Source organism: Chionomys nivalis, chromosome 1, assembly GCF_950005125.1.
Source record: "Chionomys nivalis chromosome 1, mChiNiv1.1, whole genome shotgun sequence".
In the NCBI taxonomy this organism is placed as follows: Eukaryota; Metazoa; Chordata; class Mammalia; order Rodentia; family Cricetidae; genus Chionomys; species Chionomys nivalis.
This window is the reverse complement of record NC_080086.1, coordinates 109,100,218-109,122,934: the sequence shown is the minus strand read 5'-3', so window position 1 is coordinate 109,122,934 and position 22,717 is coordinate 109,100,218. Positions and strand designations below refer to the sequence as shown.

General features: G+C 45.9%; 1 protein-coding gene across 1 annotated transcript in view; it reads left to right on the top strand.

The window, feature by feature from the left end:
* The window catches only part of Tpo (thyroid peroxidase), a 72,658-nt gene extending 50,565 nt beyond the window's left edge, over positions 1-22,093 (top strand). The window contains exons 11-17 of the mRNA XM_057779192.1: positions 106-343; positions 2,179-2,387; positions 3,655-3,825; positions 9,740-9,871; positions 11,819-11,918; positions 13,552-13,684; positions 21,680-22,093. Coding sequence (XP_057635175.1) covers positions 106-343; positions 2,179-2,387; positions 3,655-3,825; positions 9,740-9,871; positions 11,819-11,918; positions 13,552-13,684; positions 21,680-21,718 — 1,022 coding nt within the window. The 3' untranslated portion in view covers positions 21,719-22,093. The remainder of the gene's footprint in view (positions 1-105; positions 344-2,178; positions 2,388-3,654; positions 3,826-9,739; positions 9,872-11,818; positions 11,919-13,551; positions 13,685-21,679) is intronic.
* Positions 22,094-22,717: the final 624 nt, after the last annotated feature.

Below are 22,717 nucleotides of genomic sequence, written 5' to 3'. Positions count from 1 at the left end.
CTATGTCTCTGCAACTCTAGCTTCCAGGGATCAACAGAACCCATGGGTAGACTAGTGAACCCTAAGTTCCTGTAAAAACAGACCTAGCCCCTCTTTCTTGTATAGGCTACAATGAATGGAGAGGGTTCTGTGGCTTGTCACGCCTGGAAACATCAGCTGAGCTGAGCAGGGTCATTACCAACCAAACCGTGGTCAATAAGATCATGGACCTGTACAAGCACGCAGACAACATCGATGTCTGGATGGGAGGCCTGGCTGAAACCTTCCTGCTGGGGGCCCGCACTGGCCCTCTGTTTGCATGCATCATTGGGAAACAGATGAAAGCCCTGAGGGATGGAGACAGGTGAGTACCTGTGGAAAGACTCTCCACATTGGGGGCAAAGCATGCTGGGTATAACAGAGTGTTCCACATAAGGCTTGTGTAAAGCAGCTAGATCTGGGCTCAAGCACTTATATGTGACCTTGGGAAGGTTTCTCTCAAACAAACCATTCCCAACCCTAAAACAATGTTGACACCAAACAAAAGGACCACAAGACGTATAGAATATTCTGTTCACTTAGAAATATTACTGTCGTTGCTGGGCGGTGGTGGCGCACGCCTTTAATCCCAGCAGTCTGGAGGCAGAGGCAGGCGGATCTTTGTGAGTTAGAGGCCAGTCTGGTCTATATGAGCTAGTCCCAGGATAGGCTCCGAAGCTACAGAAAAAAAAAAACAAACAAACAAAAAACCTGTCTCGGAAAAAAGAAAAGAAAAAGAAATATTACTGTTGTTTTCCCATATTTCTAGTCATGTGTATGAGAAGGCACATAACAAAATTCAAACTGTGACAATCTATTGCGTCCATCTTGGCCATTCACTGGCACTGGACAGGTAGCCCTGCCTTAAAGCAGATGTGGACCCCAGCTGGTACCCAGGAGCAGAATGTGGCTGAAAAGAGTCTGGCCCATTCCCCACCATGCCTCACCCTCCATCCCCATACAACTGGCTGAGGCTCCTGCTTTCCTTGCACTTGATTCGTCCTCCATTTCAGTCTAGAATTTTGAGCTCCCCCAGAGGGGGTGAGAAAAGCAGGTGTGTTACACCTGTCCACCTCATGAGCTGAAGCCAGATGGTGATTGGGGGTATGATGTGAAACATTAGAATCATGGAAGCATGAGGGAAGAACAAAGGAAGCATTTCTTCCTTTCTTTTTGATAGTTACCCCCATACTAGATTCTGTCTTCTTGCCTACCTGTCTCCATCCATCCCTCTCTCCCTGTAAGACTGCTTTTCGTGTCTCAGCTTTTAGACACAGCCTTAGGATTCTTTCCTTACCTTTGCTATGAATGTTGCTATAAATTTCTGGGACACAGCATCTCACAGAGATGAGACACCTGGAAGAAATCCTGGGGGAGTTTATCCCCCTTGAAACTATGTCTTTAGAAAAGCCATGTGGCTTGACATAATTGGGGAATGAGAAGACACAAACTTTGGAGGCAGGTCATTTCCTGGACTCCCTCGAGTATGACATGGTCTTTGGGTCAAGTCCAATGGCAAAGTCCAAGAGGCTCTGGTAGACGCTGTGGTGATGCGGTGATTCCTAACTCTTGTGTTTATGACTGAGTGTCCCCCCAAAACAACTCTTCCACCAGGCAGCTGATAAGAGAGGAGATTCCTTCCCATGCTGTCCAAGCCCTGTTGCAGATTTCAGTTCCTTCCCACAAGCCAAGGATGTGTTCCCAACTAGGAATGGAGATGGTCTATATACAGTAAACGGCTGTGGGAAACTGGAGCTTTGTCCATGCTATTCACATTCATAGGAAGAACTGACATTATTTCCTTCCTTTGTCGGCCCTGGCCTGGAGGGAAGGACAAGAACAACACTTGGGCCTTGGGCTAAATGGCCGGCAGGCACCTCTTCCTGTGGCTGACTTTTCTGTTGTCCCGCTTGTTTCTGAGGCAGGGATGCACCCAAACAGGCACAGTGGAGCTGGTCAGCTTATGCTGCCCTGCAGACGGCCCCCACCCCACAGACTGGCCCATACACTTCTTTACTCCGCTCTCTAATGCCCAATTCTCACAGCCCCTGGATGCTGTGCTCACCCCCTGGCCATCTTCTCCATGGGGATACTGAGTGCAGGAGGAAACAGAGGTAGCACTGTATCCTACTGCCCACCCATGTGCCCTCTCCCGTGCAGGTTTTGGTGGGAGAACAGCCATGTTTTCACAGACGCTCAGAGGCAGGAACTGGAGAAGCATTCGCTATCGCGGGTTATCTGTGACAACACCGGCCTCACCAGGGTACCTGTGGATGCCTTCCAGACTGGAAAATTCCCCCAGGACTTTGAGTCCTGTGAAGACATCCCTAGCATGAACCTTGAAGTGTGGAGGGAGACCTTTCCACAAGGTGACTCTGAGCCGCTTATTACTTCATCGTGACACTATAATCAGTGTAACCTCTTGAAGAGGCTGGTTTTAACCCTGTGCTCCTAAGAAAGTACTGGTGAGACTGAGCCTTGTCTTCTCCCGTGGTATGGGAGTACCCAAGGAGAACTAGGAATCAGACCAGAAGTCTGCAACAGTTGATGGATCTCTACCCTGTCCAGGTTCACACACTACTTGATAGCTGCCAAGCCTTGGCTCTGGCAATTCCAGATTCTCCTTATCTGTCATGGGCTTTGTACCCATGAGATTCCAACAGCACTAGGGAGCTCTGGCCACAGAGTCTCCTGGGATTCTACTGGCTCAGTCCTCCTGACTGAGAAGCAGTAGATGAGCTCTTACTGATGAGCCAGCAGTAGTTGACATTTGGCTATGTAGAAAAATGTAAGATTGAGCAGGGACCTACAGATTCCTGAGATTTTTATTAGCAAAGGTTCTCACCTTAATTTAAGTTCTATTCTTAGGACAGACTAAATTATATCTCATGAATTACCACTGTCACAAAACATTTATTCTTTTTGCATGTGTGTGCATATAGTATATTGTGCTGTGCGTACTCGTGTTATGGATTTGGGCACACATTTGTACACACATGCGTCAGGAGGCCTGACATTGACATTGAGTGTCCTTGATCTCTTCATCTTTTATTACCTTCCACTGACTCTAGAACTGGCTGGTCTGCTTAGCCAGCTTGCTCTAGGAACTCCTTGTCTTTGCCTCTGTGTGCTGGGATTGTTGTCAGAGCACCATGGCGCCAGGCCCATCCAGCTGTTATGTGGGTTCTGGGTATCTAAATTCTGATCCTCACAGTTGCACAGCAAGCGCTTGAGCAACTGAGGAATTTTTTCAACCATACCAAATGCTTTCTCTTTTGTTAACTTTTTGACATCAGTTATGTACCATGTCAGTCTTGACTTCGAGCAGGAGCTAAAGAATTAGCTATGTGGCGGGCACTTCTTCATGGCTTGGAACCCATTTCCCAACAGAGACACAGAGAGGTGTGCTGTATATGCCCATAGACAAGCATACAAACCTACTAACCACTTCCATTCCAGACCAAGAGCCAAGGAAACCTCCTCTCTGCAGCCTCTATCTCCCAACATAATGCTTTGTAGATACAAGGCATTGGGAAATAAAGTTTAATTGAGGGCTGCAGCTCAACACACAGCAGGGCTGGTGGTCTAGAATCTTTCTTGTGGTTTCACTGAATTCTAACCTTCAACATCCCATAGATGACAAGTGCATCTTCCCAGACAAGGTGGACAATGGGAACTTTGTGCACTGTGAAGAGTCTGGGAAGCTGGTCCTGGTATATTCCTGTCTCCATGGATACAAGCTGCAAGGCCAGGAGCAGGTCACTTGCACCCAGAATGGCTGGGACTCGGAGCCTCCTGTCTGTAAAGGTCAGTGGTGTCACATGGGGTGGAGTTTAACAGCAATTACAGAACAACAGTCTGTGTTTCCCCAGAGGAGAGCTTCAGATCCTTCACCAGGACATTTTCTGAGCACAGGTGTATCCCTAGAGGTTTTCTGGCACTGGAAGAGAAGACTCCCCCTCTATTCATCACACTCCATTGCTTTCTTTAGATGGCAAAACATGCAAACAGTCACTTCGAATCTGGACTTTTGGTAATTTAGGCAAAGAGAGACGAAAAGGAGCCAGTTAGTTCTTGACAAGGCTGTGGAAAGAACTGAGGTTATCCATTCCCCAAATTAAATAACAGATTAGATTCCCACTCTAGGCACCCATAGAAAGATCTAGAACTCTCTCCCCCTTTTGAGCATTGCCTTCCCAGCTATATTCTTGGACTCCTCATGCTCAGGCAGTCACTTCCCAGTCCTTCTCACGGCCAGTAATAGGAGAGCAGAAAGAAACAAGCCCTTTCAGGCCCTGCTGGCTTCCACCATCCACTTCCCTGTTGTGACTTTGCAAAGTAGGAATTGCCCCTAAGATGCTTGGGAAGTTAGCAAGAGTGTCAGCCTCTGTTGGAAAAGCCTGGGTCCTGAGTTCGACCTGTAAAGAGAAAAGTTTGAGAGAGAGAATAAGCTTTTCCCAAAAAGCACCCACCTGGGCTGGAAACTTGGATATGAACATGCAGTCCCATTCTCCCGGTCTTGTACCAGGAGAAAGTGAGCTGTGAAGGCCCAGAACGGACAGACTCCCCAATTCTCTTTTGAGTCTAATCATGAGCAACAGTGAGCCAGGGGACAAGGTAAAGGACTTTATCACTGAGAACACTATCAGAGATCCTCTGCCAGAAGACAGAATGCCCACAGAACGAGTGACAGAAGCCCAGCTATTCTATGAAGTGCCAACATCTATGTGCAGGTGTTGTTTTTGACAACCGCTACTTAGATGGCTCTGAATTATCACCTTCTGTAGTTAATCTTCATTATGACAATCCTGAATGCCTCCGTGCTGTTTCGGCTTAGCAACTAAACAAGAAATGCTCACTTGGCCAGGATTCCTTAGTCTTCCCACTGGCAGTGTCTTGTTAGGGTGTGACCCTCAGGGTTTGGCACAGTGATGCTTTATGAATGACCAGGCTCTCTTATATACCTTATTTCATTTAGTCTAAAAATCTGAACTTCTACAAGTTTACTGGGGTGATTTGGTTTTGGATTTTCAACTGCAAAGGAAAGCTTAGCTGAGGGAAATTCTCCGTCCTCAGACTACTTGAGCCAACCACTGATTGTACTGGATGTGAGCAGATGTGACAGTTCACAGGGCTCCTCTCTGCTGAGCTCTTAAGAGAAGCACACCCCTTCTGCTTCTACTAGACAGTTTTATGTCCTAGAAATCATTTTTCTGTCCCCAGCCCACACCCTTTGGCTGTTTTTTATCCTGACTTTTCACTTTAGCAGTCTCTGGCTCACCAAAGTTAAGGAAGTGTGGGTACCATGGTCGGCAGGTCCCAAAGACTTAGTAGCCATCAACTTAATTTCTGAGCTGCCCAGGTGCTCCTGTTGGTAGAAAACTCAGGTGGTATGGCCTCCACGTGCAACAAGTGAGTTCACAATGTAGACCCTGTGACAAGAAGAAATGACATCCTCTTTTCAGACCAGCAGCCTTTCAGGGCCAAGCACTCTGAGATGGATTGGCATGGCTTATACAACACTGCAAAGGCCCAGCATGTGAAGGGTGAGACACCCATTGAACAGCACTGACCATGGCCTCGTTCCTCCGCATAGTAACTCAGCAGCTTCCCAACAGGATAGCTTTCAGCAACTAATTACTCTGCCCTTTGAGGTCACTCAGCTTGTGCCTGCCTCCAACCCTACCAGTGGACAGTGAGAATGGTCATGGTGTCCAACTCCTGGGTTGCCTATTTAAATGAATTAATGTGCAACACTAAACACAAGGCCTAGTGCCCCCACAATGAATGTATGCACACCGTGAAATACCGTGCTGAACATATGAAGGAAGGTCGGCTAGGACCGTAGAGCCGAGCTCACCTAAGATACACCACTGAACACACAGCCATCAAAGTGGCATGTTTGATGAGAATCCGTTCTGATCCATCTGTAAGGAAGGACACCTATTTGTGTGTGTTGCACAGAGAAAGGTCTTTGTGAGCTTGCAAAGAGCATTGCATGGCTGAGACCTTAGAACTAGAGGTGTCTGCAGGGCAAGATGGGAAGGAAGGAAGGGAGTCCTCGTTTTATGAGCCATGTTTTCTGGCTTATTGTTTTTTTATAATGTTCTTATATGCAATTCATGAAGTTGCATTGAAGAAACATTCTAGGTGTAGACATGTTTACATGTACAGGAGTTCTCACTAAATCTTACCTCTAACTACATGGACTCAAAGAAGGACTCACAAGGAAACAAAACATATCTTTAAAAAGAAAGACTAAATATTTTTGTTGTACATTGACATGAAGATGTATCTCACTGATCTCCAACCAGTGTGCCTAGCTATGTGACTCACTAGAGAAGGGAGAGAGAAGCAAGCTGAACTACTAACCATAGGAAATCCAGAGAGATTATTTTATCTTCTCTGCTCAAATCCCATCTAGGCATTAAAATGCAGCTGTGATACTCAGAATGAGTTAAACCTAGAGTCTGGGGCGTTTGAATGCTTGGTCCCCAGTTGGTTGTATTGTTTGGGGAGAGTTGGGAGGATGGGGCTTTGGTGGAGGAAGTGTATCACTATGGACAGACTTGTAAAGTTTTCTGTTTGGTGCTTGAGGCTCAAGATGTGAGCTCTCAGCTGTTCCAGCTGCCACGCCTACCTGTGGCTATGCTTCCCTACCATGATGGAGTATTAACCCTCTAGAATCAGTCCAAATAGACCCTTCTGTGGCTGCCTTGATTATGTTTTATTACAATAGCATAAAGTAGTGAATACATACGCTAGAACTAGGGAGTGGGCTATTGCTGTATCGGACATGATCGCGCTGGTGTTGGGAGAAATGTAGATTTTGGAGCTGTGAACTAGAAAAGTGGTGGATACTGCAGGGGAGCTTTAATGACCTCCCTGGTGGGAGCTTGGCAGGCAGTAGTGGTGGAAGCTATGTGGATTGCCAGTTCATCTCAATAGATGCTAGGTAAAAATACTATTGTAAGATTTTGGCTTACAAACACATCGTGACTGTGTTCTGCCTTTGTCTTACAAATTTGCCTGGGGCTGAATTTAAAAGCAATGGCATTTGTTGAAGATTTTAAGAAAGCCTGATATCGATGCTATTAAATGGTGATGAGTAATAACTGTTAGGTATGGCCACAGTGAAAATGAGAAAGTAAGACAAAAGTTTGAAGAGATAAATACTTTGCAAAATAGTTTGAAGAGATAAAAGAGGATGAGGAAACTTAATACTGCCACCCAGGCTTGTGATGGAAGGGACAGGAAGACAAGGCGAGGCCTTGTCTGCGTTAGAACAAAGGGAAGGCTTGTGGAAGTGAGAGGCCTAGGAAAGAATAACCAGCAAAAACTGCTCCACACGTGGCTAAACATGGCAGTACCACCTACATGATGCTGGCTTCAGAGTAATGTAAGATGTGGGGAGTAAATAGGTCAAGGACTCTCCCTCCACAGTCTCTGAGGGCTGTTGAGGTCAGACAGTCTGTGGCAGGGGTGTTCCTGCACAAAGGCCCTCGAGAAAGCAAGAGTCCCTGAGAGGCCATTGCATGAAACTGTAAAAATAAAGCGTGTGTTTCAGTAAAGACACTGAGATGTTTCAGATGTCAGAGCCATGAGTATCTGCCAAAGAGAACTGCACAGAGGGCGTGGAAATAGCCTGGGATGGGGCAGATCTTGTGGGCAGCAAAGTTGGAAGGGCCTTTTGACATCAAACATGGAGCTACAGGGTTTGGTATTTTCCATGTTGGGTTTTAGTCTCTCTCTGGTCTATTATTTTCTCACTCCACTGCCATCCCTCCCTTTTGGAAGGGCAATGTATGTTCTTGTGTTCTATGTCATCACATGGTGGAAGCATGCAATTTGTGTTTTTGAGTTTATAGTGGCTACAGTCTTGCAGGTACGAAATTCCCTTGAGTCTCAGAAGAGACACAGACTTTTGAATCATGTTAAGACTCAAAGACTATGGAGACTTTTGGAGCTAGATGAAACGCATTCTGCATTAAGATTTGGCCGTGACCCTATGACCCAATGGCAGCCAGGGAGTGGAATGTAGTAGTTTGAATGAGATGCTTCCCGTAGTCTTAGGCTTTTGAGAATTTGATCACCAGTTGGTTTCATAGTTTGGGGAGGTTCATGAGGTGTGGTCTTCTCGGAATTTGTTACTGTGAGTGAGCTTTGAGAATTCAAAGCTCTGAACCATTCCAAGTTGTCCTCTGGAGGCTTGTGGTATAAGGTGTGAGCTCTCGATTGTTACAGCCCCCATGACTGCCTACTGGCATGCTTCCCCGCCATGATGGTGATAGACTGCTATCCCTCTAGAATGATAACTGGCCCCAAACCTTCCTTCTGTAAGTTACCTTGGTTACAGTGTTTCATCATAGCATTGAAAAAGTAACTAATACACCACCCCTGTAAAATTGAGAGGAAAATCCAGTTGGTGTGTATGATGAGTCCTGTTCAAACTGTGGGTTCCAGTAGATAGAAACTGCATGTCTATAGCTTTTCATAGTTGTTACACAACGTGTGTAGGAGATGAGTGCAGATATTTCTGTCTCCTTCCAGGGACAGACAGACAGATCAGTGGAGATAGTTCCATGGTGACCTGAGGACCCAACCTGCTGCTCTTGAGAAATATCTTATCAGACACACAACACCTTGGCCCTCCATGCAGGTGGCACTAGAGTTCTAATAAGGTGGCCCACATCCACATGTTTTCTCTTCTCCTTTGTGGAGAGTACCAGTTTCCTTTCAGGGTAGATTTGCAGCACACTCCTCGGGGTTAACCCTCTGCAAGGAACCTCAGAGTGTACATGGTCCCAAACTCACTGGAGTGACTTCTACTTAGAACCAACTGACCATGTTGAGTCTGAGGTTGACTGTTGTCCCAAAGAAAGCTAAGTTCAAGTCTTAAGCCTCAGTATCTCCGGATGTGGCCCTGTTTGAAAATAGAATCTTTACAGATGCTCCCGGCTGGCCCTCACCCAGGGCCCAGGGTCCTTACAAGGAAAGACACCGAGGCAGGAAAGTCGGAGAGACTTGGGGACTACAAAGAATCTAAAAGACACGACACACCTGGAGATGTTCTGGAAGAGGCAAAGGAAGAGCCTGTAGAGGGCTCCATTCATTTGGCTTCCAGAACAGAAAGGAAACCAGATTCTATTCTTAGGCTCTCAGCTTGCAGTAATTCCTGTGGCAGCCAAAAAACAAAAAAAAAAAACTGTATACAGGATAAGTAAGAATAAAATCCCCCAATTCATTGAGAAGTAGAGAAGGGCATAAGGTCTGTTATCCGTTACCTTCCACAAGCACAGTTTGCCCTGCACACTGTGGCAGAGATGGTCAGAGTGACAGTCAGTCTTCACGCAGCGAGACACAAAAGGCAAGTTTGGCTCTGACAGTCAGTGACTCATGCATGTGTGGAAAAGGCAGTGGAGGCATAAATGACAGAGTCGTCAGGGACATAGGTAGACTAAGAGCCAAAGGGACACAGCTGGACCACGAGTGACAGGAAATGGTGAAACAGGCCTGGTCACAGACCCAGTCCGAAAGTGCTTTGCAGCTGATTCACAAGCATAGGGAGCATGAAGGTAGCAAGGCTATAACACTGACATTCTTGATACCAAGGAAGGACCTAGGTGGCAACTGCCTAGAAAGGAAGGATCTGCCATAAGGGGCTAGGGACATAGGGTCTTCCCCACACACACACACTAGTGGCTGTGCTTTATTCCTGTAGATGTGAATGAGTGCGCAGATTTGACACACCCACCTTGCCACCCCTCTGCAAAGTGCAAGAACACCAAGGGAAGCTTCCAGTGTGTGTGCACGGACCCCTACGTGCTGGGTGAAGATGAGAAGACCTGCATAGGTGAGTGGCTTCCTTGCAATGTCTGTTGGCCAGTTTCTTTGAAATAAGGACAATACTGTGTTTGAGGTCATCAAACTTTAGCTATATTCCTAGCGGGTACCCCAGATCTTCCCAGATGCCAAGCTGATGTTCACCCTGCCTAGCAGAGGGTAGACAAGGAGAACCTGGAGGAATTCTGGGAATGGCACCCCGTCAGCTTTCAGTAGTGTATCTGAAACACCGGTTAGGTGCAAATAGTACCGCGAGATGTGTACAGCAGAATCTGCGGCGGCTTCCGCCTGCATTTACAGCTGTAAACCCAAGATAGTTAATTCAGAAAGAAACCTCCCAAAGTGATGCATGAGACCCTGAAGTCAGCATCCCAATTCTCTATAGGCCCAGAAACATGCTAACCTTGTTTACCCCATGAGATACCTTCAAGGGCCCAGAATAAAATTCCTGATGCTGTCAGTCAGCTAAAGGGCACCTGTCTGCAATGTAGATGTTTGTTTGGACCAGGATTTCTTCAGCATTCCCCTCTGAATGCTTAGCACTCAAGTCAGAAAACTGTGGAGGATGGAATTTCTTCATTTGCTATATGGACAATGGCCGTTGCAAGGTATAGCACCAAGGTCTTAACCAGGCCTGAAATTGATCTTCAAGTTATTCTGGAATGGAAAACGTGTGGAGGGTTTCCCACCCTGCACCAAGGATTCATAGAGCTGAGCTTGGAACTGAGCAGGGTGCACAAGCCAAGCCTGGAGACTCTACAGTCATGCGCGGGTAGAGGGACAGTAAGTGGCCTCATAAGAGGACAGTTCCATGTTGGGAGAGGATAGTGAGGTCTTCATGAGGCAGTTCCTAGGGAAGAAACATGGGGGCCATTAAAAGAATTTTCACATGACAGACTGCCAAATGTTAACCTCAGGGGTCAGCTGTAAGAAATATCAATGTCCCCAGCTTTCAAGGAGGTCAGACCCTGAGAGATTTTCACATTCTCTATAGAGAGAGCAGCTGGAAAGCCAGTCTAATCATACCAGGCTGCCAAGGCCTCAATGCTTCCTCCTTCTCACTCAGCACCATCTCTAGCCAGCACTGACCCAGTCTCCTTGCAGCCTCTTGCTGGAACTAGTCCTCCTAACTTTAGGGGTATGACACCTTTTCCAGTGATGGAGACAGTGCAGTGTGTGACATTGTGGCATTTAAAAACCAGTATTCTGCCGGAGGAGTTCTAACAAATCCAGGGAGCTAGCAATGAACAGCTGGCAGAAGAGTCAATAACAAGGTTGTGATAGCAGGGACTTTGAGCAAAGTGACTGGCCACAGATTGACAGACTTTGCAGGAAGTCAGTGGGCTCAGAACTTGGTAGAAATACATAATGCGTGAGAGCAGCACCTGCTCAGACTCCAGTGTTTCAGGGTCCTGGCTAGACTGGCCAAGGGGTCTGCCCTTTGCTTTCTAATTCCCAGTGAGTGGCTCAGTTTATCTGTTGGAAAGATCACTGGGAAATTAGCCATTTGTCCCTAGATCTCCCTAAAGTTCTAACTGCATGGGGGCTTCAGGCTGCCTTCCTGGACCCCAGCTGAATCTCACAGTCTTTGCAAATTCCAAGTGCATATGACTAGTTCCAGGGCTGTGTCATGGTCTTCATACAGCCGGTGGGTGCCCACTGTCTGTCCCATCTGATTCCTTTAGGAATCTTACACAGCTTCCTCGGGAAACTGTCTGTCCTCCAACATGAGAAAGGAAGGGCATCCTCATCCCCATCCCAGCCTGACTGTAGCAGTCACTAGACCTGATCCTCTCTCCCAGTTAAAGGGCCAGACCCTCTCCCCATACCCATTTCACTCAGGGAAGAACATAGTATCTAAAAGTCTTTTCCTCCACGAGTTCTGCTAAGAGCCAGTCAAGTGAAAACCCGTAGCCATGCTGGCCGGATCTGCTGACTTTTATGTCCTCTTGTACAGATTCTGGCAGGCTCTCTCGGGCATCCTGGGTCTCCATTGCACTGGGTGCACTCCTCGTGGGTGGTTTGGCCAGTCTCACCTGGACTGTAATTTGCAGGTGGTAAGTTCCTCCTTCTGCTCATTTCCTATACAGGGCATTTCCTTTCCTCTGGGTATGGCTCTTCCCAACGATTCTTTATTATTAGGGCGATTGAAACCCCGACTCTACTTATCACAGACCACTGTACAGCAGACTAGACTGCCAGATGTAAATTAGATAATAAAGGTGGGGCAGGTGATGTAGGGGCTAGAAAAGACCTGGCCTGATTTAGTGGGAAGGACCCAGGCCACACACATAATGGTGTGTGAAGAGATGGCCAGCTAAGGCAGTTACTACCCACCAACCATTGTGGTAGGGCCCTACAGAGTGCCATGGGAACCAGTCAGAATGCAGCTGTGGTGTCTGAGTAAGCAACATTAGTCCCCCCCCCCACACACACACAAATAATAGCACAAGGTGGGGCACAGGAACACATCTATACTGTGTAGAGCATCATGTAGGTATTCCTAGGAAACTTGCATTACGGGAGGATACTGGACTAAGCAGCTAAAAGTATCCCAAGTCTCTGGCCATGGTGACTTCAAGGTCCACCCTTCATTAGGTCAAGTGTCAAGTTTTCTCCTCCCCTCTCCTCCTCCCCTACTCTCTCTGCCCCACATTTATCTTTCCCTTCTTCTCCGCTTCCCTCCCATATCTTGTCTCTAGAAGAAAGACTTCCCTTCCATATTCACAGCACACACACAGTTAACCACAGTTTACACACCCTTCTTACCTCAGGGGAAGATATTTACATACTAAGTGGTGCTTGGTAGCCTGTTTCAGTGCTCCAGAGTCCACTTTTCTTGGAAAGGCATTTCTTTTAACCATGGTCTCCAGTCTCACAGAAACCTGTTATTGTGTTGTAAGAGAGCTAGAGGGGTTGTGCCCATGACAAAATCTCCACTGAAGAGAAATGTATGGACAGAGGCAGCCCACGGTCCATGGGTAGAAGAAAACATGACTCTCCAAGTATCACATGACCACTTGCATCCACATGGGAGTGCATAGGCTGTGCGACGTGACAGTAATGTAATTTTGTGTGTCTGCAGGACAGCTTATAAGCCTACACCTGCAGCGAACCTGGCAGGCCATTAAAAAGAATATGAGCAGTGAGTAGCAAATGTCTGCTTTACAGTTTGATTCCTCCTTATAGACATTGCAATTTGATTAACACTTTTTTTAATAATTAAAAAAAACATGAGCCAGGCAGTGGTGGAGTGTGACTTCCATCTCAGTCTGGTTACAAAGTCAGTTCTAGGACAATCAGGGCTACATGGTGAAATCCTGTCTTAAAGAAACAAAAAAAACTTTAAATAAAACATGATAAAGAGGCAGGGTCAGGCTTGGATGCGGATTTGACGGGATATGAGGAATGGCTTTTCTAGCCACTGTGCCCTGGGGTTCCTCCTGACAGTGCAAAAAACCACAGGCCCCTCTCCACGCCTCTGGAGTCATAGGCTACCAATTAGTGAACTGCAAGAGGCCATAGAGGAAGACATTCTCTGTGGTCCTTTGAGTGACTATCCTGACTTTAAATCCAGAGAGGTGGTGACTGTTTCCATGACTGTGCAGCTACCATGGAGCAGGATATATACAGGCCTGGAGTGGTCTTCTAAGTTTTGATAACAATGACTGAATGTGTATTTATCCACAGGACATATTCTGATAGGAAATCCACATTGCTGATCACAGGGGAAAATGCAAGAGTGACCACCCAGCCAGGATTAAAGAACAGTCAGGAGAGAGGAATTTTGCCCCACAAGGCTGCAACTCAAGACACCGGACAGGTAGTGTATGTCTCCCCTGTCCCAGAAATGTAACTCTATCAGCTGTTTCTGTAGCGGTTCGCGCATATCATCATCCGATTAGTAGAAATGATATAATTCCTACACCACACTAAGTAACCAAAAAGGATTAGTAAAATTATGCCCTCCATAAAGCTATTTAACATGGACTTCTATTCTGCACTTCCCTCATGCTGGGTCTCTTTCTCACACTAATTATAAAAAGGCTGATAATTTGTCAGAAGCAGAACCTACTTTTTAAAAAGTACATGTGAGTTAGAATTAGTAACAGACAGATCCAAAGGAAACTCCGAGGTAAATGACTATGGTGCCTTTTAGCACACCAAAGTGCCTGCTGACCTGCAGGCTCTCTCAGTGTAGCGAGTACCCACTACAGAGTCCCTGCTTGCATCCTAGCTCTTCTCACTCCATCCCCTAAGCTCCTCCCAGTTTCCAATTCCTATATAATCCTGCCATTGCAGCCAGGTGCCCTCTTGGTTCTCTCTCTCTTCTTGGTCCTCCTCTTTCTGTTCATACCTCAGTTTAGTCCACTGACTATGTTCGGCCTACAACTTTCTCTCCATATTCTGGACTCTTCCAGATGCCTCTGTCTGTCCTCTCCCTCATATTTACGGTAGTAACCTCCCTCAACCATATTTTGGCATGGCCATGTCCTCACTTTATACATCTGGTGCTGAAACCCAGGAGGGACAAGCATGAGCCCCCTTCCAAGTGGCTCAGCCACTTCTAACCATTGTCTCTACTTGCCCATTCAATAAGTGTCTTCTCATTTGCTCTGGCTCCTGGAGACTTCCATGCCCTCCTAGGTGCCCACCATGTTGGCATCTTTCTACTAATACAGCTTACCTTTCTTAATCTATTGCAATGGTTCTAACCTTCCTAATGCTGTGACCTTTTAATACAGTCTCACATAGTATGATGGACCCCAACTGTAAAATTATTTCATTGCTACTTCATGCAATTTTGCTGCTGTTATGAGTTGTAAATATCTGATATGTGACCTCCAAAGGGTCACAATCCACAGGTTGAGAATGGCTGCTCTCCTGGAAACGTCACTTTTTCTAAAAGCATCTCCCAGTTCTCCTCTGCAGCTGCTTTCTCATGCACCTTCTCTAAGCATGCATCTCCCCTCTACTAGGTAAGCATCACCCCAGAGCTGCCTGCTTTGTCTACTACGACTGTAAAAGTCACACTGATGTGCCAGGATGCTCCTCTCGCCTCACACTGCAAAGGACAAACTTACAAATCAGGTTTCCATGTAACTTTTTATCATTTCTTTATTTAAAGAAACTAACTTTGCAGTGACAGGTCTTACCAACCGCCTGTCTCGTGGTAAATGATTGGATAGAAAAAAAGGTTTGAAATGTGCGTAAGTCATGCAGGTCTAGGAAAGTAATCTAATCAGAAAGGTACCAGGCTGTGAAAGCTAAGAAAGTGATTTTAGGGGCCATGAAAAGTGAGTGTTTCAAATCCCGTTCCTTCACACTATGCTGTTGTTATGTGAAGACTTCAAAAGTTCAGAGTTAAAACATTAATTGATTGAGTTCCGATAACCTCTTAATCTAGCTCTGGTAAGGCACTGACTACTATCATCAGAGTTATAGCTCAAAATTTAAATTTCCTTTGGTTATAAAGACTTGAAAATGCTTCTCACCATGCTGAAAACATCTTTTTTCCATCCATATGTCCAACCCTCTTGACAGAGGAGTGTTCATTCTTCAAACCAAGACGGTCTATCCCAGCTGTTTACAGGTATTTACAGTGTGGGTTTCTGTGTAGATTACAAACAATGGTAATGATAATATATCTAAAATTTTCACTCCTTTTGTAAAGTTAAAATTCACGTAAGCTTAGGGAGTTATATGTCTTGGTCTAGGATTGGTAGAGAATGTGGAGGTAACACTGTACCCCTAAGACCCTCAAGACTGACTTTAGAAATGAATGCTTGGTCATTAATTATCTGATTGTATGGATCTAGTAAGTCAAAATCTGGCTAAGATACCATTTATGAGGTGGGAACCACTTCTGCAGACTCAGCTATAGTAGGGAAAGCTTTGACCCCTCCTGAGAAACTGTCTACTATAATAAGATATTTGTGTGTTTTGATAGGGGGCATGCATGTGAGTCTGCCAGGCCTCCCCAAGATGACTGCCCCTCACTCGCATGGTTGGGTTGAAAGGAGAGGGTTGCAAGGCCCCCTGTTGGGAGATTTGAGTGCATATGGAGCATCCTGAGGTGGTAGCCTTAAGAAGGGGTAGAAGAAGAGGAATCAGAGAAGTAGAGACCCAGTGTGAAAGAGTTGTTAATACCTGTCAGAAAGGACTTTGCTTGAGGTCCAGAAAATAGTACCTGTTCTGTAGAAGAAGCCAACCCTAAGGATGCATAACTACTTCATAACTTGGAGGGGGGCTGTCACTGGGACTCACAGTAGGTAAGTTTGGGAGAATAGGAATGTTGGCTGGCTTCTTTAGCAGTCTTGTTAGCAAAGCATTTCCCAAGGCTATATCATTAGAAGGGACCTGGTGCCCCCAGCAGTGAATAACTGCTGTCTTCTTGGAAAAATAAGATGCTTCTTGCAGTTCTAGGATTAATGTCCCATTGGCAATATATGTGCCTCTTTGTTATGAGATAACCTTTTTCCTCCTGAATGGAAGCATAGTAATGTAGAATAAGGAAATCATTCTTAGAACCTCTGTATATATTGATGGTTTTGTCTCGTGCAAGTTGAGGTCTCTAGTGATGACTCTGTTTTCTGAGAAGTAGTACCTGGGGTAAAGAAGAAGGTACTAGAACCAGGTCAGAGGAGACTATGGCCTAACCTGCTTGGTAGAAAACAGTGGAGCTGAGAGATGAGCTTCCGTCTATAAACCAAGTACAGTCAGGATGTGACAGAGGGGAAACAGGAAGTTGTGGATTTCTTTAAGTAAGGGTATCAGGTGGCTCTAGGCAGGAACCAAATGAGGTATTAGGACTTTCTAGGACGGGGACAGAGTGGAGCGACCCCTGTGTGACAGGAGGTCCTTGAGCTGGTGTGGGAAGAGACAGAGAGGGCAGCCAAAGGTGAGCTTAGAAGCCTCCTGGTCCAGTAGGGAAGCTGCTGCTAGTTTCTGCAAGCAAGGCGGCCATCCACTAACAAAAGCAGACAATAGGGCCAAATCTGGGTCCTCTGATTTGTTCCAAAACTCACAGCCCATTCCCTAGTTCAGTAGAACATAGTATAAAGGGTTTGCCAAGGTCAGGGAGCGGCACAGCCTATAGGAGTTTGCAATTCGGAGGCATGAGAGGTTTAACAGGATCCAGAGACTCTGTTGATGTCCCTAGCTGCTTCATAGAGGGGAGAACACGAAGATCAAAGTTAGAAATGAGATTCTAAGGTTCCCTGTCAGGCCAAAGGATCTCTCAAAGCTCTTCTTCAGTGGTTGGAGGGTCTGCGGGTACTGTCTGGGATCAAGAGTAAGTTCATGCCTGTTAGGGAATAGTGAAAAGCCTAGATACTTGACCTGAGAGACAGAAAGTTGAGCGTTAGAGGGGAGACTCCATATCCTTTTTTTCCTAGAACGTTAAAAAGATGGACAAAATGTGACACATGAGAGTGAGGGGCTGCATAGTAAAAGGTCATCAACATACTGAACATATTAGGTGGTTTGGGGTAGGTCTAGGAAGAGATTAGTGGTTAGAGCCTGGTTGAAACCATGCGGGTTTCATGTCTTAGAACTCCTAGAAAAGGACTGTCCAAGAAAGCTGGAATGCTGTACTGGTGTCAGGATCCTACCAGGTAAAAGCAAAGAGATTGTGGGAATCTGGGGTGGGGGGGGGGAGAAGAAATGGTAAAGAAAGTGTCCTCAAGGTCTAGGACTGTAATGTGGGAGATGAAGAGGGAATCAGAGAGTAGAATATAAGAGTTGTAGAAACCCCTGCTATATTAATAATTCTGAAGTCCTGGACTAAGTGGTAAGAACTATCAGGCTTTAGTATAAGCAGGATGGGGTGCTATGGGGTGAGTGCTCGAGAACACCTTTATCAAGAAAAAGCTGTATGATGGGTTTTTTTTTTTTTCAAGACAGGGTTTCTCTGTGGTTTTGGAGCCTGTCCTGGAACTAGCTCTTGTAGACCAGGCTGGTCTCGAACTCACAGAGATCCACCTGCCTCTGCCTCCCGAGTGCTGGGATTAAAGGTGTACGCCACCACCGCCCGGCCTGTATTATGGGTTTTAAGCCCTAAAACCTGTCTATGTTTTAGAGAACTATGGTACTGAGAGTGACAGGGGTAGGAAGTAGGGTCCAGGAGGAGGATGGGAGAGGAAGAATCCCATATTCTTGGGTCAATGAGTCTGATAGGGGTAGGATGAAATATCAGTGGTAGTCAGTGAATAAGGGGGCTGGAAGGAGGGGAAAATTCCAGAGTTGTTTGAAAAGGGAAAGTATGACTGAACCATGATGTCTCTGCCCAATAATGTGATGAGGAAGGAGTGAACTATCAGGTGGCCCCAGAGGAGACAACCCATAGCCCTGGGCAGGTGGGGATGACATCAACACCCACCACGGAGATCTGAGAAGAATAGGTGTCACCAGAGTAGCAAGAAGTATAGACCAACTAGCTCCTGAATTAAGAATGGCACAAACTTACCCACTACCTGGACAATTAGGTTCCTCCATGGTCATCTTGATGATTTTTCTGGAGACAGAGGTCCCAGGGCAGTGTTAGTCTTCAGCCATTAGGTCCAGAAGATCCAAGGTATGTTCCTGTGTAGAAGAAACTTGGGAGACTGGCCTACCTTAGTGAGGCAAAGAGGTGCAGTCAACTCTCCAGTGTCCAAAGTTTAGGCAGGGTCCTTGAGACAGGTGAAGTAAAGTGCAGTTTTTTACCCAGGAGTCAACTTGTTCTTTAAAGCAAGCTCTAGGTGGAGTTCATTAGTGCCTTCATCTGCTGTTGGATAATGGCTCTTATACACTAAAAAGATTTTTCATTGGTATTGGTTTAATAAAATACTGATTGGCCAGTAGCCAGGCAGGTTCTATAGATGGAGTGACCAGACTAGGAAAATTCTGGAGAGAGGAAAGGCAGAGATGCAGTCACTAGTCAGATGCAGAGGAAGCAAGATGAGAATGCCTCACTGAGAAAAGGTACCAAGCCACATGGCTAAACATAGGACTTAAATTAACCCATAATACTTGTCTAAGAGCTAGTTAATAATAAGCCTGAGTTAACAGGACAAGCAGTTTATAATTATTATAAGCCTCTGTGTGTTTCTTTGGGACTGAACAGTGGCAGGACAGAAACTTCTATCTACACTCATCCTCTTCTTTGGAGGAGACCTGAGGGCTGCCTCTAGAAGCTGGTACTTCTATCACAGGAAGTTTTTCTGTCTTTTCCTGCTCCCCACATCTATTAAACATCTTAAATGTTATATTCAAAAGATCTCTGTAGAGGGTTGAAGGACAATAACTTTTTAACTTTTTTTCTAATATCAGGAGCTAACTAGGAGTTGAAGTCAAGCATGCCCTCTTGAGAATTAGGATCTAGCTTTGTGTACTGTGAGCAGGGTGAGGATTTTCAGCCAGCCTCTGGCTGCCCTCTCTGTTTATCAAAATGAATTACCTCATGGGAGACCATCCAGGAGACAAATAATCATTTCATCTCAGGCTATCCTGCTAGGGGACTCATTCTCAGCATTAACCTGGAAATCCCAGTGTGAGTCCATACGGGGAACTACCTCTGCTCTCACTAGATATGAATCATCTATGTGATGGACATCATCTTAGAGAAGCAACAGGACAAACTCCAGGGATATAAAGGACTGGATACCTGAGGGAAAGGGAACCAATGAGGCTTGAACAAGCACTTGTGAGCAGGGACTGAGGCAGCCTGGAGGTTAGCAAGGATGAAGATATACTGATAGGCACTATAGGTATATATTAATGGAGAGCCATGTGTCCCTTTTGCCAGAGATAAAAGTGGGAACTAGCTTCTCAAGTTCCTGAGAGAATGCTGGCTTTTGTCTAAATGCCAGACTTTGGGGAAAGGAATTTCTTGGGACCTAACACTTCCACACCGACTATCAGGACCATAGGCCTGGAAGTTTTAAGTGCACACCCAAGATAAAGATTTCCACCTAAGATCCTTAACTTTACCTTCTGTCTGTCCCTAATCTATATCTGTCCCAGCAGACTTTTAGTCAACTGAAGACTGCACACTCCTCCATATCGGAACCAGCAAACTCCAGACTTGCTGAAAGCAATATAAACTGGATGCTTCTGAAGAATTCTGAATCAGCACTTTGCTAGCCTCAGGGGGTCCTGCAGAACCTGGGTAGATAGCAAAACAGATGTCCCCCAGCCTGTACTCTCTTCCTTCCTGATCTTTGAGTAGTAGTCCAGCCTTCCTGGGCCCTGACAGCAGCACCTTAATTTTAGCTAAGAAGCAGTTACAGAAGAGATTACCTCACTCTTTATCATCAACAAAAAAAGGCTAGAATGTCATATCCAAAAGAAACCCCAGGACGAATGGCTCACTGTGGTGCCTATTAGCATAGCTAAGTGTGTGCTGGCCTCCAGGTTTTCTCAGCATAGCAAATACCTATTACAGCGTCCATGCTGGAGTCCTCGCTCTTCTTTTCCCACCTCCCCTAAACTTCTCCAGCGCCTATACAACCCTGCCATTAGCGCCCTCTTGGTCATCCTCTTTCATCCCAACCCCATGGCCTGGATCCTTCTACTGCCCATGTTAGTCTACTACGTTCTCTTCCTGTTCTGGATTCTTCCAGATGTCCCTGGCTGTGCTCTCCCTCATATCTACAATAAAAACCTCCTCAACCATACCTTGGAGCAGCTAGGTCCTTGCTTTATACATCTGGTGTTAAAACCCCTACTTTATACAGTAGCCCAGAAGAAAAGACTACAGGAAGACATTTTAGCATCTGCTTCAAAATTGCCTGAGTTAGGACTTGGAGGAAATAAAGAAAAAAAAAAAAAAACTTTTAAATAAAATGGCTGCAGGGCTGGAAAGGCAGCTTGGTGGCTAAGAGTACTTGCTCTCCCAGAGCAGCGAGTGCAATCCCACTCGTGGATGTGGAGCTGCTCACAAACACCTGCCACTCTAACTCCAGGAGATCTGACGCTTTCTTACAGCCTCTGCAGCCACTCAGACATAGACATACCGGAATAAAAAGGAATCAAAGTAAGGTTGTAACCAATATGGGAAAATCAGTATAAATTTTGTTTTTTACCTTAGGTGCACCCCAGGTGATGTATTTATAGGTTGTGTATGACATAGGTTTGACTTGAGTTCCTAGACACAGAGCAAATGGTGGGACCCAGCATCTGAGATGGGTGGATCTCAGGAGATGCAGGATGGAAGGGTAAAGCTTCTGTTGAACAGGAGTGCTGCTCCCCACATTGTGACTACAGCACTGTTTGTCTCAGAGTTGTTGAAAAAACTGGTGTACACAATGTTCTTACTGCGAGAAAACATAGTATGGGGTGGCGGGTTAGTTAATTGACATACTTATTCCACAATTCTAGCACATATGAAAGCCACATCAAAGCTTACACACACAAATATACTGTGTTATCCTCCAATTACAAGTAAAATGTAGGGCCAGAGACTTAGCTCAACAGGTAAAGGTACTTGCTACCATGCCGAAAGACCCAGGTTTGATGGCCAGGACTCACACAGTAGTGGGCAAGAGTCAGCTTCCACATGTTTTAATTGAAAGTCACCTATCACATGAGGGGCCTGCCAGGAATGACCATGTTCACCCTAATATTCACTACTGGGTGGAGCCATAACACCCCATCCCTTAAGTAGGGTCACTGCAAACCTGAATGTGGCTGAGTCTGCCTTGAAATGAGGACTTTGCTTAGCTAAATGCAATGGTACCTTTGAGTTTAAATTCACAACTCCGTGGCTTGATTGGCACCTGAAATGTCAGAAGCAATGGTAATGGGGACATTGCTCACCACGCCTTCTCTCCAGCAGGAACCTGCCTATGGATCCCGGGTCCTCCTGTGTGAGTAGAAGCCCTCACCACTTTGGAGCCAGGCACTGGCAAATGCGGGTCTTGAGCTGCTTGGAAAAGACATGACACATGTTGGAGTCATAGGCTTGAGGAAGAGGATGGTTAATCTCGTGGACAGCCCTAGGCTGTGCTAACGTCTAGCTCACATTTTTTCAATGGAAGCAGGCCAGACCTTGCTAAGACTCTTATGCATTGGGGCTAAAGGATGAGTGGGGGGAAGGTTGAGAGTATCGCACATGGCTGAAAGGCTGGACTGAGAGAAGCTGGCATAGACTCCAGATCCTTCAAGACAGTTTTATGTTCATTCAGAACCACCAAGACTCTCCTCCAAATACACTCAGTTTTCTCACTGTGTTCTAGTCAACACAAAAGCACAGATGAATAAATGCCACAACCTTATCCTGGTCTGGCCAAATATTTTCCCCCTCTGGGCTTGCATGAAAAACATTTACATATTCCATGTAATACTATGTCTATACGCCATGGAAGCATCTTAGCTTTCTCATTACCGCCCATTCTCCATCTTTAATTCCTCCTTGTCCTCTTGCTCTGTTAGTCCCTCTGCACTACTGTTACAGATATGTGGCCTGGTTAGTTATAAAGAAAAAAGCTTCATTTTTGCTCCTGATTCTGGAGGTTTTGGTCCGTGACTGCTGGGTCACGTAGCTTTGGCCATGGTAAGACAGAACACGGTGGGTGACGGGTTGCATGGTACAGCAAAGATGCTCATCTCGAGACTGAAACACAAAATGTAAAAACGAGGGAAAAGGCAGGAGACCCACAGTCCGCTTTCAGGGCCTGTGTCCCATGTCTTTCCCATTAGGCCTAGTTCGTAAGGGTTCCACCGCCTAACTGTAAAGTGGGTGCAGCCACTGTTGATGGTACTGGGGCAGGTTCTCGGAAAACCACAACTAGAATTAACTTGTGACCCAACCATAAACTCCTGAGCATGTATATGAAGGATGTTAAGCCGGTAGACCACAAGGCTACCTGCACAG